This window comes from Acanthochromis polyacanthus, chromosome 12 (genome assembly GCF_021347895.1).
Source record: "Acanthochromis polyacanthus isolate Apoly-LR-REF ecotype Palm Island chromosome 12, KAUST_Apoly_ChrSc, whole genome shotgun sequence".
NCBI lineage: Eukaryota > Metazoa > Chordata > Actinopteri > Pomacentridae > Acanthochromis > Acanthochromis polyacanthus.
In genome coordinates this window covers 13,907,825-13,926,089 of record NC_067124.1, presented here as the reverse complement: position 1 = coordinate 13,926,089, position 18,265 = coordinate 13,907,825, and the positions used below count along the sequence as shown (strand labels likewise).

At 39.2% G+C, this 18,265-nt stretch overlaps 1 protein-coding gene across 1 annotated transcript; it reads left to right on the top strand.

Annotated features, from left to right (window-relative positions):
* The first annotated feature begins 4,138 nt into the window (after positions 1 to 4,138).
* washc5 (WASH complex subunit 5) lies at positions 4,139 to 18,251 on the top strand. Its single transcript, XM_022190404.2, has 29 exons — positions 4,139 to 4,237; positions 5,629 to 5,886; positions 6,246 to 6,391; positions 6,646 to 6,730; positions 6,949 to 7,049; positions 7,289 to 7,481; positions 7,642 to 7,794; positions 7,978 to 8,091; positions 8,480 to 8,651; positions 9,646 to 9,773; positions 10,144 to 10,273; positions 10,568 to 10,680; positions 11,577 to 11,743; positions 12,123 to 12,198; positions 12,344 to 12,454; positions 12,765 to 12,905; positions 13,402 to 13,482; positions 13,612 to 13,713; positions 13,854 to 14,033; positions 14,177 to 14,301; positions 14,427 to 14,589; positions 14,729 to 14,831; positions 14,921 to 15,000; positions 15,110 to 15,213; positions 15,532 to 15,661; positions 15,831 to 15,927; positions 16,745 to 16,898; positions 17,070 to 17,157; positions 17,435 to 18,251. The coding sequence occupies exons 2-29, from the start codon at positions 5,701 to 5,703 to the stop codon at positions 17,489 to 17,491; spliced, it is 3,480 nt and encodes a 1,159-aa protein (XP_022046096.1). The 5' UTR covers positions 4,139 to 4,237; positions 5,629 to 5,700; the 3' UTR covers positions 17,492 to 18,251.
* The last annotated feature ends 14 nt before the right edge of the window (positions 18,252 to 18,265 follow it).

Sequence of the window (18,265 nt, the reverse complement as noted above, 5' to 3'; positions counted from 1 at the left end):
ATCGAATCTGATATTAGAGCATTACCACAATCAGCCTTTGCTATTTGTCTTGAAAACCACTTGTTAGCCTCGTAACTCCTTGTGGGAAGTGTTTTGGCATCTCGCAGCGGTGATGTAATAACTCCTCTTCTGGCCTTTTCTTGTCTCTCTGCAGTGTGTAGCAGCGTTTCAGCTGCATGCACTTTGGGGAAATTGAAAGTTGACAGATTTTTCCATAAAGTCACATCGATTCAGTCGTGATTATATGGAGCAAAATCCCAGTAGAAGGCTTTCTAATACGTACAACATACTGCACTATACCCTCCATCCTTTAGACCTGTGATTCATCTATGGAAAACCTTTCTCTCATAAAGTCTGGAAATAGGGGAGAAACCTCAAGAGGACTGATCATTCTTCTAGAATAGAAATGTTGCCATATGTACAGAGAAAATGAAAGCAGTAATGAAAACAAGGAAGGTCAATGAACTTAAAGTCTAAATTAACTGTGTTTTAACCATTCTATTGGTGAGGGAAGCATCAACATGTATTGTATGAACTGTCATGAAATTTTGCACAAAAGATTATGTTTTTCATGTTTTTGTGGATTTAAATAAGCAGAAGGAGTCATCAGCAGTAAATATTAGTATGGAACATGGTTGAGATTATACTTGCTGAGCATCAGCATGTCAACAAAAACAAAACGCTGCAAGCATTTTTGCATGCTGACGTTGGCATTCAGCAGATTTGAGGCTCTTTCCTAGTTAAAAACAATGAAATGAAAACAGTTTGTGGAACATTTTTCTTAATGTGCGTCACTTTATCCTGTTAACATTTGATTCCTGATGTGTCTCCAGAAACTGTGCATAATGAAAACACAAAGGACTCAACCTTTCATGGTTTCATCTCATCTCATCAGTCATCAGTGGTTGTAACTTTAATCCAAGAGTTTCAGGACTCAGAGCACATATAATTAACTTCTGCAATTCAGTATCAAAAGAAAGAACAACAAAGTTAATCACGTAAGTGTTGCTAAATACCAGCCACACATGGCACCAAATTATAACTATAATTAGATTGGATACATGACTGTGAAGTAATTGCTGCACGGAGCGACGGGCAGAGTAAGGCAGAGTATGCATCTTGTCTTATTCCAACGTGAGGAGCCTGCTGTGCTCAGCTCTCACTTCAAGGGCCTGAAAAAGATCAATGAGGAAGAATAGCAGTGGGACTGGACTACAAATCGAGGAGCCTTTAATCACCTCACACAGTTCACAGCGGTGTGAAAGTTCCAGCCATGAAAAGGTTTAATCACTAGTCAAGCTGAATAGAGTTAACTTGCTGCTAATAAAGGGCACACAGGACCTCAGGGGAGACACCTGCACATATGAGTCTATACACACACACATTAGTGGGTGCCCTGGCGTTTGTGCATGCATGCACACACGTCATTCAAATGATCCACGTTTAGCTGCAGAACACAGCTAATAACCTATGATTTATAAATCTCTAAATTGCTCCCTTTCAAAAGTTTTTAATTTGATGAGTTTGTTAAGACATAAAGTAGATAAGAGGCTATTCTCATCTGTGAGCCAGTTCAAAGTTTCACTGATAAATGCTAATTACTTGATGCAAAACGCTCATCAGGCTACTTTAGGAATGAGAGTGAAATCTGTCAATTCCCATAATTGTCAGAGACATGAGGGTCATTTGGTCACTCTTCAGTTGATGGATAAATGAGTATACAATAGGTGTTTGGAGTATTACTCTCAGGTATGTGATTGCACCGTTGCTGTGTTCATGTGCTGCACTCCATCTACCTGCAAACTGCACACGCTTGATTCATCACAAACAATCTCGTCTTTTACGAGAAATTCTCCAAAGAGGTCCCACAAAGACCAATCAAGATAACAAGAAGAGAAAACCCTCAAGGCAACAGAAGGTTAATAAAGAAGGTGTGTAATAAGAGACCTCATTAGTGAAAACCTTTCATGATGCTTCCCAGGAAGCCCATATAGCTGACCCAGGTGATGCTGGGAATGTGACCTTGGTGTGATGGTAAACGGGTAATAAATCCGGCGGCTGCAGGGACACTGTGTGTAGTTTGTGGACAGCCGGGTCAATGAGGAGGCGAGCTATGAATCTAAATTGCATCTGTCTCTGTCTGTCTGTCTCTCGTATCCCCACTATAAAATGCATTGAAATAATGGTGCACCGGTGGCTCGGCGAGATGAGACACACGTTTATTCAGGATGCTAGGCGTAGCTCACCTTGCCATATGTCACACTCTCTGTCTCCCATTTTCCTGTCAATCACCACTCTTCCCTAATGAATAAAGCTAAAAGTGTTGACGATAACATGTGAAAAAAGACCCTGGAGCAAAGTATCTTTTGTGTGTCAGAGATAAAACACAATTAAGATGAAGCAGCAGGCTAGTAACAAAAGACTTAAGGCATGAAAGTTAAACGATGAGGACATACAATCTGCCACGGTGCACAGAGCTATCAACTGGTGTGAGATTGAGAGGAAACCTTGTTCTGGCACATGGAGAAGCGACAGGTCAAACAAACAGCTCCCACCATATGGCTGTTGTTAACCTCTGGCTCACACTGCTTAAAGGAAGTGCCTGCCAGCTCGTTAGACTTATTGGCAATAAAAGTCCAATTCAATCAGAATTTGAAGGAAACATGAGGGCTTATGCTTATTCATCCATGCTGGTCACATGTTGGTCATGCAGGTTTGGTGGTTTTCGCGGCACACACTGTGAAGTAGACCCCAGTAATACATGCAAGGTCAAATATTTCTGCAGCCAAACTGATTTTCATTGCATAGATGAATACTGAATGGTTTGCTGCTGAAGTGAAAAGAAAGTCCAGTTCAAAGGCCTTTAAGAAAATATATTTTAGTGGGATATTGTCTAGTTGAGGGCCAGAAAATTTTACATTTCTTTGCAGCGGTTTGATCCCAGAGACAGCAGGTTGGTTTAATTTCATTTCAGGTTTATTCTATCTATTCGATCCCTGCAAATCACTGCATCCCTGTGGAGCCACAAATCTGCACAGAGGCCCTCCGTGTGGTGGAGTGGAAGTGAGAGAGATAAAGTGAAGGTGTAGTGGATCTCTGTCGCCACCTACAGAAACCTGCACACACCACTGTTCATCATGACTTGTGCTGCAGAGAAAACAGGTGCCAAAAACTGATCCTCTGCCAAAAAACTGATTATCTCTCAGTTTATGTACATCTACAGCTGCTTTTATGGGGATCAAACAGTCATAAAATGCAAATACGCAATTGTTTTTGTCTGCAGTGAGAGCACAGAATGTGTTTTTGTATCTGAGTAATTGTGAACAAAGAAATGTTCACAGTTCGAGATTGAAGATTATACTAGACCTGCAATGCTTAACTCTACTCTTAGATATATTGCCACCTGCTTTGATAATTAGCTGATTTGCATATTTTTAAAGAAAAAAAATCTCTGATTTGAGCTTATTAAACTTGAATATGTTCTGGGTCCTTTACCTCTATGTGATAGTAATCTGAAAATCTCCAAGTTGTGGACAAAGCAAAACATCTGAGGACATAATCTTTTTATTTGAGAAACACTGTCTGACATTCTTCACTATTTTCTGGCATTTTATTAAAACTTGACAGATTTATCAAACATGAAAGTAATCATTACAGCTCTAGATTATAGGCAATGCTATACTATTCTTTCTGATGTTTAGGCTGTATATGTTTTGTCTGACTGGTATTCTTTCTTAGAATAGAAATAATTAACATGATTTGTAGATAGATTTTATATGTAAAATGAAGAAATACTCTTTAAAGAAGTACCCTCGTGAATGAAATCAAGTAATTTTGAAAGCAGGGGCTGCAGTAACTTTTTGACAGGTAATAACTGCACTATAGGAGCTGAACTCCTTTAAGCATTTTTAACAGGTATAAATAACTGAATTTGTTAGAACATAGAACAAAACGCAGATAAAATAATGCGAACACATTAATTCAAAAGTTATTTATTGATTTTGGCCACAATTACAATTATCAGTTAATCAGATCAGATTTTTCGGAAGACAATATAAAGAGCAATCCTCTCCAAACTAGCGCACATTTACTGCTTTTGGAGATGAGATCGTTTTCCAAAGTCGTTCCCGCCCGTTTCCGGCGCGCTGAGAGGAGGAATCCAACACACCCAGTAGCGAAGTCATGTGATCGGTCATGAGGAAGTAAACAGGGAAGAGGACCTCCGAAGAGGCAAAAGGTACTTTAAATTTCCTCCAGTCAGTTAAAATGTCAAATGTTTTAAATTGAAACATCAACATGTAAATAATTTAGTTAACTGTAAGATGCTTACATCCTTCTACGTGCTCCTGTGTCGCCCGCAGCATCATGGGTAATGAAAGTAGCTATCAGGCTACATGCTAACGCTAGCTCGGTGTGAGTAGTAACAGGCATAAGTGACCATGCAGTAACTCATCAAATTATTCTGAATAACGCACCTATTAGTAATTCAAGGATGTTTTGTGTGTGTGTGTGTGTGTGTGTGTGTGTGTGTGTGTGTGTGTGTGTGTGTGTGTGTGTGTGTGTGTGTGTTCAAGAAAGTGGATAAATAGGTACCTCAAGGATGTTCACATATTGAAAGCAAAACACTCTAAAGGACTAAAATCTGTTAAAACTATTGTTATGCATCGAAATACATCAAATAGTGACAGTACCTTTATCTATATAACACCATATAACTGACAAAACAAGGCTTTACTAAATACTTTGACATACAACACAAAAGCAGAATACCCAGGAGGCAAAACATTAGCAAAAAGCCACAAAACAGTAGGGTAAAAATACATAATTCTGTCAATATAAATGCATAATAAGAATAGTAAAATTACTATTAACAGATGTAGCTACATCATGTTTAAAAAAAGCCTATAAAACCGGTTTTAGGAAGAGATGTATGGAAATTGTAAGCCTTATTTTCTCAGATTGTTCCAATGCTGACAGGCACTGATGTGGAAAAAAAACGTTTTTATTTCAGGTTTTACTTTGGTCTAGCCTGAGGGTATCTGACCTTAAAGATTTATGACTGTGAGTCGGCTTATATGGGGTTGACATTTCTGCTCTTCAGCTTGGAGCCAGACCCAGGCGTGCTTTAAGAGTTATCAATAAAATCTCAAATCAATTTGAAATGAAAGGGGAGACAGTGAAGAGAAGCCAGGATTGGAGTGATGTGATGTTGCCTGCTAAAACCAATAAGAAGCCGAGCTGCTGCATTCTGAACTAGCTGGAGATGAGAGAGAGTGGCTTTTGATTTGTGCCAAAGAGAAGAGAGCTACAGTAGTCAAATCTAGTGGAAATCAAATGCAGGAATGACTTTTTTTTCAGGTTGGAGTGTGAAAGCAGTTTATTTCAAAAGCTTACCAGTGATAAACGCCTATTCTTCAGGAAAATATACGATGCTAACACTACTCGTTTGCTGAAGCTAGTTTAGTCAGCTGCAGCACAGTCCAGGCGCTGGTAGACATTCAATCCTTCTCAGGTGTCACTTTAGCTGGCTGGATTTAATAGTCTGCCTGCTTTACAACATAATAAAATTATCTATAAGCAAGCTCCACGTTATGTTTCAAATTCTAAATAGTCTTTCCATTTTTTCAGGAATATCTGGAGCATTTGCTGCACGAACAGAGTGTTAGAGTCTGGTTACTTTGCACATCCTCTTCCTCCACTATGGTGGACTTCCTGGCAGAGAACAACCTATGTGGCCAGGCCATCCTCAGGATAGTGTCCAGAGGAAACGCCATCATTGCAGAGCTCTTGCGTCTCTCAGACTTCATCCCTCCAGTTTTTAGGCTCAAGGACAAAAGTGACCAACAGAAATATGGAGATATTATCTGTGACTTCAGCTATTTCAAGGTATGTTTTACAATCGGACCTGCAAAACTCTTTAAGTTTTTGGTCCAAAACTTGCTGTGCTAGTACAGAGACTTGGAGGCTTTATGTAGTTATTTGTGTATTTTAGAAAACTAGGCACATGATGAATTCTTAGTTTTGAATTATTGTAAGGAGTTATAATGGTTCATGGTCATAGGAAGTTTAGATCTTTTCTTTTCATTTTGTTTAGCTGTGAGTTTTCCCAGCAAAACATGACAGAATGTAGCTTTATGTGTAATCCTTCTGATAGGAACAGCTGCATTATGAGGCTCTCATGTGGGGTTGTGCAAATCTTTATAAAGACATGAGTATCATGTGCTGCACTGTTGCTTCCTCTCCAGGGTCCTGAGTACTACGAAGGTAAACTGGAGGCCAACTGGAGGCTGCAGGACTTGGATGAAGAGTTTAGAGAAAACAACATTGAGATTCTGTCCAGGTTCTATCTCGCGTTTGAAAGTGTCCACAAATATATTGTGGATCTTAACAGGTAAGACAGGGATGAGATATTTAAGAGTTTGGTTCACCTCATTTCTTTCTTTCTTTTTTTTTTCTTTTTTTAGCATATTCAGTCTTCAAAATGCAAAAACATGCTTTGTACTTGTCCTATTCAAATACATAATAAAAACATAGTCCTTGACCTTGAAGCTCATTGTCTCCTTTTTTCTTTTTCCTTTTCAAACCACAGAACATGATTAAAAACACTGTATTAAAAATGTGAGTATTATTTTCTCTTCTCTCTAGATATTTAGACGACCTATATGAGGGAGTTTATATTCAGCAGACCTTGGAGACTGTGCTTCTAAATGAGGATGGGAAGCAGCTTCTAGTAAGTAACACAAATGCACATTTCTATTTATTTTATAACATCACGAGATAAGTTATCACTATGCACATGCTAATGGCTCCTAAATATCTGTTTCTGATGAGTTGATTTAGCTGAATGTTTCACTGATTTTCCAATTAATGTGCATGTTTAGCTCTAATCTAACTGAGAAAGAGACTACAGGAATTGATTGTGTATGTTCTGTTTTTTGTTACATCTAGTGTGAAGCTCTCTACCTGTATGGAGTCATGTTGCTGGTTATTGACCATAAAATTGAAGGGGAGGTCAGAGAGAGGATGCTTGTTTCCTATTATAGATACAGGTGCGTTGTGACTCACACACCCCCAGGCAGACGTATGACACTCTTTTGGTGACTCATAGCTCAAATTACTTGTTAGCCAGTGAGCTCGATCTCAGCAAAGGTTGAATCACTTACTTGACTCATACATAGTTTCACCCTGGTGTCAGGTGCAGAAAACACACATGCATTGACACTACATGCAGAGACACACTGAATAGGATGATTTTAAGTAATTTTGGCAAATATACATGTATCTTTAGCGCCGCCCGTTCTTCAGCTGACTCCAACCTGGATGACATCTGCAAGCTCCTCCGCAGCACCGGCTATTCCAGCCAACCTGGAGCCAAACGACCTGCCAACTACCCAGAGAGCTACTTCCAGAGGGTCCCCATCAGTGCCACATTCATTAGCATGGTCATTGGGAGGCTGCGCTCAGACGACATTTACAATCAAGTGAGAAGCATTTAGTCAATTACAAGAAAACAACCAACGTTTTCCGCTTTTATCAGAGTTTTCATTTGCAGAGATTTCATGATGCTGTAGCCTGAGCAGGTGTAGATTGTAGAAAACTTCCTGATCAGAGCCTCAACCTAAATTTTTCCGCTGTCCTCAGGTTTCTGCCTACCCTCTACCGGAACATCGCAGCACAGCGCTGGCTAACCAGGCAGCCATGCTGTACGTCTGCCTGTTCTTCAGCCCCTCCATACTGCAGACACAGCAAGCCAAGATGAGGGAGATTGTGGACAAGTATTTCCCTGATAACTGGGTGAGACATTTGTTATGTGGCACAAATGTTCACTCCATGCTTAAGCTGTACTTTTCCAGGTTGTTAGATCAGAGCTGGACATAAAAATCTGATGAAATGTTTTGCCATTCTATAAGTTTTCTTTCCTGTTCTGTCTCATTTCTGAGGAAACTTTTCTGAGGTGTTTATTTTATCTATCTGCAGGTTATCAGTATTTACATGGGGATCACAGTGAACCTGGTGGAGGCCTGGGAACCATACAAAGCTGCCAAGACTGCTCTCAATTACACCCTAGACTCTGCTAACATCAAAGAGCAGGTATTAAAAAATGCATTAGCTTCAATGTCACAGAGTCATGAGGTTCCACAATTTACAGTCTTCACTGTGTTAATCTATTGTATGCTGGTACCGATGACTGTGTCCACAGAATTTGTAAGTCATCCAGTGTGACTGTGCTGAATTTAAATTGAAACTTTAGGCTATTAATTAAATCTGTGACTTTAGAATGACATTTCTAAAGTTTTCTTGAAAAGTTAGTTAAAAAGATGGAGGATGTTCACGAGCTTGTATATAGAGTCTGAATAGTCCTCATTTAGTCTGTCACTTATAGACACTGTCAGTGTGTGTATACATAATTAATTATCTAGACTGAAGGATGCTTTGCTGTGTACCAGAACTGTATCGCTATCGGCATCTCTGTGTTTAGGCCACTCGGTATGCAGCCAGTATGGAGACTGTGAGGCCTCAGGTGCAGCAGCTGCTAAAGGAAGGATTCCTCAGGGAGGAGATCATCTTGGACAACATTCCCAAACTACTCAACTGTCTGAGAGACTGCAATGTCGCTATCCGCTGGCTGATGCTGCACTCTGCAGAGTCAGGTGGCTTCTTCTCAAATACCTTTAACATACAACAGAGATGAGTATACCCCCTGTGCAATATTACCAAAATATCAAATGTTTCAGAACTGTATCACCTCTCAAGAACTGGATTATTTCTAAGTTGACAAGTAAAGTGTTTCATTATATGAACAATATAAAGCAAATCCTTTTGAAAGACTCTATTAAGATTACAGGTTCCAAAGTAGGAACTCAGTGCAGCAAACCTGAGCACACCTGTAATTGCCAACACCAAGTTAGAAAATCTGTTTTCACTAAAACTAAATTCTGTACACCTCAGATTTCCAAGTAGTTTAATTGCAGGAACATAATAAAAAAATTAATCTTGAACACTAGAACTTGAAAGATTTGAATGTCAATAATGAACGCTGTGGGGACTTTTGTTACATTGAGTTACTACTGCAGGGCCTGCATTTGTATTATTGTTAGTTTGACTTAAGAGCAAATATCATCCTGTTTGCTTTAGAAGCAATGAAAACACTGTAAGTGGATATTATTTTTAATTATTTGACATTTACATGGTAGGGGGTGTGCTGTAGGTAACATGTTTTGTGATGTATAATAGCAAATAATTCAAATAACTAAATGTGCAAAGTGAAGAAAATGTAGGACGTGTTCTTCAGATTTTCTTAGCTTTACTATCAGATAGATAGAGAGATAGATTAAACCTTTATTGATCCCTCAGAGGGGATATTTTCGGTGTTATGGCAGCAGAAACAGTAATTTCTCCTTACAGAAGAAACATGAATATAAATGTTGACAGAAAAAAGATTCTGTGAAATTGCACATAGTGTCACATCTGGCAGTTTAGAATTGTCTAATTAGCTCGAGCAGTTATCCCTAGAGATTGTACTTGTTAGTTCTTACAGCACATGTCCGGTTATTTCCAAACGCAGCCGTACTTTTAGAAAAGTGTTGTTAATGGAAATAATGTGTTGGTTTGTAATTAACTAAAAAAAGTTATTCTGTGCGTCAGCCTATGACCCAAACAACAAACGACTGCGCCAGATGAAAGACCAAGTGCTCAGTGACTCCAGGTACAATCCCAAGATCCTCTTCCAGCTGCTGCTTGACACTGCTCAGTTTGAGTTCACGCTCAAAGAGGTGAGTCTTTAATTAATACTACATAATGTCAGCGATGACTGGAAAAAACATGGAAAGATAAACAGTTAACAGTTAAATCTAAATGACAGCCTACATATATAACAGACAATAATAGTGAAAGTAAAAGTGTTGTGCTTCTTTCAAGCAGACAGAGTAAAAGTGTTGTTTTTACCTGAATAATTCCCAAGTGATCTGTCTTTGGTGGTTTTTGTCAGCTATATCCACCTGGGTGCATATTAGCATGCCGTGAGATAGCATATGGCTAGCCCGTCTATCATTAGGAGAGGACACAAATTTAATGTACTAATTATGCATCTCATCTGACTAATCCTTCCTCATCGACTTGGCATCTGTGCTGTCCCTCTTCCAGATGTTCAAGCAGATGCTGACAGAGAAGCAGATCAAATGGGAGAGCTACAAGAAGGAGGGATCAGAGAGAATGACTGAGCTGGCCGAAGTCTTCTCTGGTGTCAAACCTCTTACCAGGGTGGAGAAAAACGGTGAGTTACGCTGTTGGGCTCGATAAAGTGAAGGATTACACACACCTACACAGCAAAGATGTGGTTTTGTCTACGGGAGCCTCAGCTGTTCTGTGTGTTTGGATTATTCCAACACTGGAACACAAACGCTTAAATGAGCTTGAAGCAGTTCAGAGGAAAATGTTGATAGGGAAAAAACATTAAAAATCCACATGCAGGAAGAGTTTGATTAAATTTACATCAGTCATGCCTTAAGTTCAAGTACAAAGACATATTTTATCCCTTTGTTCTACACACCTATACTATCCTTTACAGAGAACTTACAGGCCTGGTTCAGGGAAATCTCAAAGCAGATCGAGTCTTTGAACTATGAGGATTCAACGGCTGCTGGGAGGAAGACGGTTCAGCTGATACAGGCTCTTGTTGAGGTGAGCAGGATAATTATATTTCACCATGGATTTACAATTTAAGATTAGATGAGTCAAAGATAATGGTGTTGATACTCCCTTTTGGTTGCACAAAGACACTTTTTTTAAATTTAGCCTCATGCACAGATGATAAGTTACTCCAAGAACATTGTTTAAAATCGGAAGCAAGACTACTAGACATGTTACTGCTATTAAATTGTGTAAATGTGTAATTTAAACACATAAGAATGTAAAACAAATGTTTTGTTTGCTTAATGGTTTGCAATGCCCTCATTTTCTATCCCATCGCCATATATGTGAATTGAAACACAAAAACTTGATAAACACAACTGGACAATATTTTTTAATCAAGAAAATAACGCTGTCAAACAATATTCTGCAGAGTACAGTCAAGTTTACATCTTAAAGTTATGTTAATCCTAAACCACAAATCCAACCGATGACTTTGGTTGCCCACAATCTTTTTAAATATACCATACTCTGAAAGACTGTAGCAGTAATGTGAATGCAGGAAATACAATTTTAGATTTTTTTTATTGATTCTTTTGACACTCTCAGGCATCCTTACTTTGCTTTTTTTTTTTTTTTTACTCATTTCTGTGCAGTGAATCAATTAGCAGTCTTCTGAAACATGCTTTAGTGGTCTAATCTGTCACAGTGAACATCATTTTAAAGGTATAGTTCGATGCAAAATCAGTGTATTCACTACAGTAGACGGGGGTCAGTACTGCTGTGGTTGGGCTCAGCAGCGAAACATATTTTAGCCACTTAAAGAAATCAGCATCAGTTTAAGTGCGTGCTCTATTTGGTATATGTTCACCATTTAATATGATTGGAGTGTTGTGTATTTTGTACAGTTTTTCCTGCCTTAAAAGTGTTTTTCTCTCGGACTTCAGGTTCAGGAGTTCCACCAGCTGGAGTCTAACCTGCAAGTCTGTCAGTTTCTGGCCGACACCAGGAAGTTCCTGCACCAAATGATCCGCACCATCAACATCAAAGAAGAAGTCCTCATCACCATGCAGATAGTTGGAGACCTGTCCTATGCATGGCAGATAATAGACAGGTACGTACTTAAACAACAAATACATGCACAATACCGACCATGTAGAGTAAATAATTTGTATTGGGTCATCAGTTTAACTTCTATAGAGTAGATCTAAGACAATAAAGTAGCCGTGAATAAACTGAAAATACATCTTAGTACTGCAGTTAAATGCCTTATGAATAACTGATTTTTAGGCGTATTTCGTATCATCCCTGCTCTTATCTGAACATCGCCTCAGCAGGATGCAGCAGTGACCCGTTCTGCTTGCCTTTCTATATCCTGAATCATCAAAAAGACCACAGTGCTGCTGTGGTTTCAAATTTACCTCGCTTGTGTTTTTGTTTTGTCTGTGTAGCAGATTTCACTTTTTCTTTCTGGTTTATGTTTTATTTTGCAGCTTTACATCCATTATGCAGGAGAGCATCAGAGTCAACCCGTCCATGGTCACCAAACTGAGAGCTACGTTTCTGAAGGTGACGACTGTTTGTGTCCAACACACACATACTCAGACACTCATAAAGGAATAAGGAGAATTCATAAATTATTCTCACAGCTGTGTCCTGATATGGAGAAATGTTACGTGGCATTTTAAAGTAATTTTTGTGTGTGTGTGACCAGCTGGCGTCTGCTCTGGATCTTCCGTTGCTGCGTATCAACCAGGCCAACAGCGCCGACCTGCTGAGTGTCTCACAGTTCTACTCTGGAGAGCTGGTGGCCTACGTCAGAAAGGTGCCGTATGATGGAGTATTCTTTGACTTGAGATCTTACAAAAGCACCTGCTGTTTGCAGAGCTTGTTGTCAGAGAGGACTGATATTCTCTGTGGTGTTCGTAGTTGAACACGCTTTCATAACTTGAACAAATGAGCTCTGCATGCTGCAAATTGTTGATCGCTATCTGCACAGCAACACCTGCTGTAATGATTAATGTTTCTAGAACCATCTGTTTGGCAAATCTACCCAACGACAGATACTTAACGGGTATGTACCTGAAGATGATATCGCCTTCTGGTGTTTGAGTTTTTTACCTTCTTGCTTCCAGGTGCTGCAAATTATCCCAGAGAGCATGTTCACCTCTCTGGCCAAAATCATCAAACTCCAGATCCACGACATCATGGAGGTGCCCACACGGCTGGATAAGGACAAGCTAAAGGACTACTCCCAGCTGGGGGCCCGCTATGAAGTAAAGCAACTGTTGTGGTTCAAAATGAGTCCTGCTCCTTCAGTGTTGCTCAAAATGTCGCTGACACAAAGAAACATAATCATCAGATCTACTTTAAAATGAAGAACATAGATGAGAGGCCTCGTGCTGTTCTGTTTTGATGTCGACTCATCTGCTCTAGGGGAGTCTGAGGCAATCCTCCAAGCTGGCATTTCGGAATACTTTTCAATCTTACCTGCAGCTTTTGATGTTAAATAGAAATTAGAGAACAAAGTTTGATGGAGAAGCAGATTGTGCAAGCAGATGTAGCTGAATAGCATTAGTTAGAATTTAAATTTCCGTAGAGTGTATTTTAAATGCAGTCAAATGGCTGAGTTTACATTTTCAATTTTGATTTTGAAAACAAAACTCACCTCACCTCTCTTTATAACAGTTATTGTGGAATAATTAATTTATGCTTTGCTGGATTGATTGTACCTGCTATTTTGGTGTCTAAACATCTGTTATGTGATTACAGGTGGCGAAACTCACTCATGACATCTCTATTTTCACTGAGGGCATCTTGATGATGAAAACCACTTTAGTTGGAATAATTAAGGTAAATGCTATGACAAAGTTATTGTGTTTACTGTTGCAAGCTGATAGAATGCTAAAACTTTGTTCCAAGGCAAGCAGGGATTTGGTGCATGAATACAGTTTTCCTTATTAACACTCTGTGATGTTTTAGGTGGATCCTAAGCAGCTTCTGGAGGACGGTATCAGGAAGGAGCTGGTGAAAAGGGTAGCTTACGCTTTGCACAAAGGCTTAATCTTCAACCCCAAGGCTAAGGTGAAGCATCAGATCTGTTGTCTGCTGATAGCTTATGCATTTAAAACACTTTGTCTTCTTTTTCTGTGAGAATCAAATACAACAGAACTGAAAAATTAAAAGACTAAAGACGAATATAATATTCCCTTTTTCTCTCTCAGTTCAGCGAATTGATGCCAAAGTTGAAGGACATGGCAGCCACCATGGATGGCTTCTACAGGTCCTTTGAGTACATCCAGGACTATGTCAGCATTTATGGCCTTAAAATCTGGCAGGAGGAAGTTTCCCGCATCATCAACTACAATGTGGAACAGGAGTGCAACAGTTTCCTCAGGACCAAGGTCAGGCTTCACTAGCATGTTTCTAAGAATGCCCCTGCATAGTGCACTCACAGCAGTTCATCCCTTTGTAATCAATAGCAAATGTTTGTTTGGCTGTTTGTCAGTAATAGGAGTTTATTGATTGGTTCCATGCTTCCATTCAGATCCAGGACTGGCAGAGTGTTTACCAGTCCACTCACATCCCGATTCCCAAGTTCCCCTATGTGGACGAGTCGGCCACCTTCATTGGTCGTCTGTGCAGAGAGATCCTCCGAATCACTGATCCCAAGTATGTCTGCTCAAACATATCAGTGAAAATAGGAGTTACTGAACAACTAAGAGATCAAATCTTTGGTCAAATATATAGAGGTCAAATCTTGCAGCGTTCAAAACTAAAACTGACTCTTTCTGTAGGGTAACATGCTACATTGACCAGATGAACACCTGGTATGACATGAGGAGCCACCAGGAAGTGACCAACAACAGGCTGTTCTCTGAGATCCAGGGCACTCTGGGCACATTTGGTCTCAACGGACTGGACCGTCTGCTCTGTTTCATGATTGTCAAAGAACTTCAGGTGATTAAGCCCCTCCATAAAATGCCTCAAGTTTTATGATAAAATTAAAAAAAAACCAGGAGCCTTGCAAGGTCTTTTATGACATCTTCAGTGCACTTATGAGTACGTGACTAAATTTGCAACCGATATGTCTCATCAGAACTTCCTGATGATGCTTCAGAAGACCATCCTGAAGGACAAAGCTGTGGTGGATGTCTTCAAAACCATGCTGGGTGCTGTCAACCCAGTCCAAGGCATCGTCGGTAGGTATTCACTTAGCGATCTATCTCTATAACCTGCCAGAATTTTTAAATTCCTTGTATAAGTTGTACTATAATTTTTGTCGCTATAGCTAATGCCAGCAAAGTGTATGCCAGCGCAGTGGCCAAATCCCAGAAGATCTGGGGTGCATACCTGGAAGCCATCATGAAGGTAATGCTGCTCTCTCATTTTAGTGAATAGAAACTAAACAACAACATCAATGTTTACGACGCTGTTCATTATTGTCCATTTTCTGATTTATACAAAATGTTTGCTGCAGGTTGGACAGATGCAGATTCTCAGACAGCAGATTGCTAATGAGTTAAACTACTCCTGCAAGTTTGACTCCAAACATCTGGCTGCTGCCCTGGAAAACCTCAACAAGTCAGTGTCTTCTCACCACTGAGTGTATACTATCTTGTATTTTCTAATAGTTAGTGCTGAGGCAATCACAAGAAGATACTAAAAAGAGCTGTCCCTAAAGGTTTATGGACTTCAGGCTATACTCCAACAATAGATAGTTGTTTAGTTATGGGTTTTCTTGTGTCATTAATAGTCTTTATTACTGACTTTATGATAAATACTCTTCCTGTTTGCTTTTAAAAGGAGATACAGGAATTTCCCATTCACAATGCATGAGTATAAATTGATAAATGATTATAGGTGCAAATCAAACTTTATGTGTGATTGTTGTCTGCCCAGGTCTCTGTTGGCAGACATTGAAGCCCACTACCAGGACCCATCTCTGCCCTACCCTAAAGAGGACAACACTCTTCTTTACGAGATCACTGCCTACCTAGAGGCTGCTGGGATTCACAACCCTCTCAACAAGGTTTGGAGTTCCCCACTTAGTGACTTGTTGTTGTCTTACATTTCACCTGTAATCAGAATGAATCTTTTTATGTTCAAAAACCACCACAAACTGAAGCCAGCTTCTTTGTTTGCCAATTATACATTACAGGCTGCTCAAATCATTTTTCTTCTGTTCCTTCTTCACACAGATCTACATCACTACAAAGCGCCTCCCTTACTTCCCCATCATCAACTTCCTTTTTCTTATTGCTCAGCTGCCTAAACTTCAGTACAGCAAAAACCAAGGTGAGCTTTTTATTCATCCACGGCTCTTATTAAAACTGAGGTCAAACCATTGTGCGTTGATGATAATAACATTAAACTTTATTTCAAATTGCACCTTTCAGAACTGGAGTTACAAGGTGCTTTAGAAAAAAAAAGAGCAACGATTAAACATGAAAAGTCAGTAATGCATTAAGAAAGAGATAAAAATGTATTTAAAAATGATAAAATATGACACAAATGCCTGTCTGTACCGATGGTTTTATTCAAAGCTTTTTAGACTGAGGCGCTGACTGAGCTCTGCTGGCATTAAGAGTCAGCTTGTTCCAGAGTGTTGGAGTTTAAAGAGTAAAAGATTTATTTTGAGCCTGGAAAGTAGAAATTTTAGCAGCAACTCACTCTCTTATCTGAGCTGTCTAGCTACAGAATAAGGCGTTAAAATTCTTCAGGCTATCTACAGATTTGTAAGCAATGGGCAGAATCTAAAAATAGTGGTTGATGCTTAAGAGAAGATTAATTTTCAACTTCTCTTTGCCCATCACAGTATCTTTTGTACTTAATAGAAAGCTGCATAAAATCTTTGTCCATGTGGTGCAGCACCCATTATTGGTTTCTGTATCTCTCTGAATGTGGTATTGACTGGAAAGGCTATTTGCTATACTGAGCATGCACAGAGGATTACTCTGGGAAATGTCATAAGTCAATACCTGAACCAGGAAAATTGAAGAATTCTTGTTTTAACTGATAAATTCTGTGGTGGATTTGTGCATCAGTGTATTAGACTTGCTGGTCTGTAAGGTTTCATCCACATGTATTTACATGATGTCTTCTGTTACACCAGGAATGACCTGCAGAAAAGCCACAGACCCAGTCGACTGGCCTCCACTAATCCTCGGTTTGCTCACTCTCCTGAAGCAGTTCCACTCCAGATACACACAACAGTTCTTGGCTCTCATTGGTCAGTTCATCCGCTCTGTCATGGAACAGTGCACAAGGTAACGGAACAGACTTTGGAATAAATTCTAAAATTATATATAAAATCCATTGCTTTGTCTAATTTCTCTTTTTAATGCTTTTTCTTTTTTTGGTCTTTTTACCAAATCCTAATTATTTCTAACTACAGCTTCATGAACTCATAATTGACTTTCCATTTGATCCTATTATAGTCAGAAAATCCCTGACATGCCTTCTGATGTGGTCGGAGCTCTGATGTTCCTTGAAGACTACGTGAAGTACACAAAACTGTCTCGTAAGGTAGGACAACTTTCACCCTGTTAGCGGTGCTAGAAAAGCTGTTGGTAAATGACAAAATGTCACAATGACGTGAGGTAGTCGGGAAGCTGCAGTTTGGATGTTTTATTATTCAACTTTAATAATAATCTTACAATTGCTGTCATACAATCATGTCTAATACCAACTGTAATGCATGGGAGACACACGATAATGTTTTTCAAGCATGGTAATTGCCATTTTTTCTGTTGTATGTGGGATTATGACATGTAAACTTCTTTATTTTCTCTTGTTTCTCCAGGTGGCTGAAGCTCATGTGCCCAGCTTCATTTTTGATGAGTTCCGAACAATACTGTGAAGATCTGGAAGAAACATTTCATCTGAAAAAAAGAATGTGTTTGTTGCCAGAGGCCTTTATCCCCCACTGTAGACATTTAACTTGACATGTCAGGAAAAGCACAGGTGTTATAAAGAACATTGAGGATTGTTTCATACTGTTCAAGGGTTCCAGTAATCTGTGAGTCAACAAGCAGGTGGAATCTGATTTATTTATTTTTTTTTTAGGGGCCATTCCCATATGTTGCTGTCAAAATTTACAATAACACCATCTTCAACGGTGTCTTTGCTAATTTTAGTTTTATATGTTTTAGTTAAAGACGTTCAACATTTAACCTTCACTGTTACTCAGTGCTCTGGACATTGCTTGAAACCACAGAGTGACTACAGGGAGAGAAATGGCTGCATCAGAGCCAAAATAAAAGACTTTTAAAATGAATTTATTTTTACAAGAAAAACATACTGGATCTGAAATTTGGCATGGCAGATAATTGGTAGACCCCTTTCATGAGCTTAACTAATTTAGCTCAGGCATCTAAACAGAACTGATAAATTTAATGTTTGCACCTGTACTTTTCCTACAGCAACATGTCAGATGTGGGACCTGTGGAATAGATTACTTGCATTTCATTGTTTAGACTATTAATATCTTGCACTAATAATAGAATGTACATAGATAAAGCAGAGAATTGTCTATGAATTAACTTGCCAACTTTGTATGCCATCATTCTGTGCCACTTCTAAATGGGATTCACTAATAAATACGATTGTTTATAATGCGATGTAGTTTTCTGTA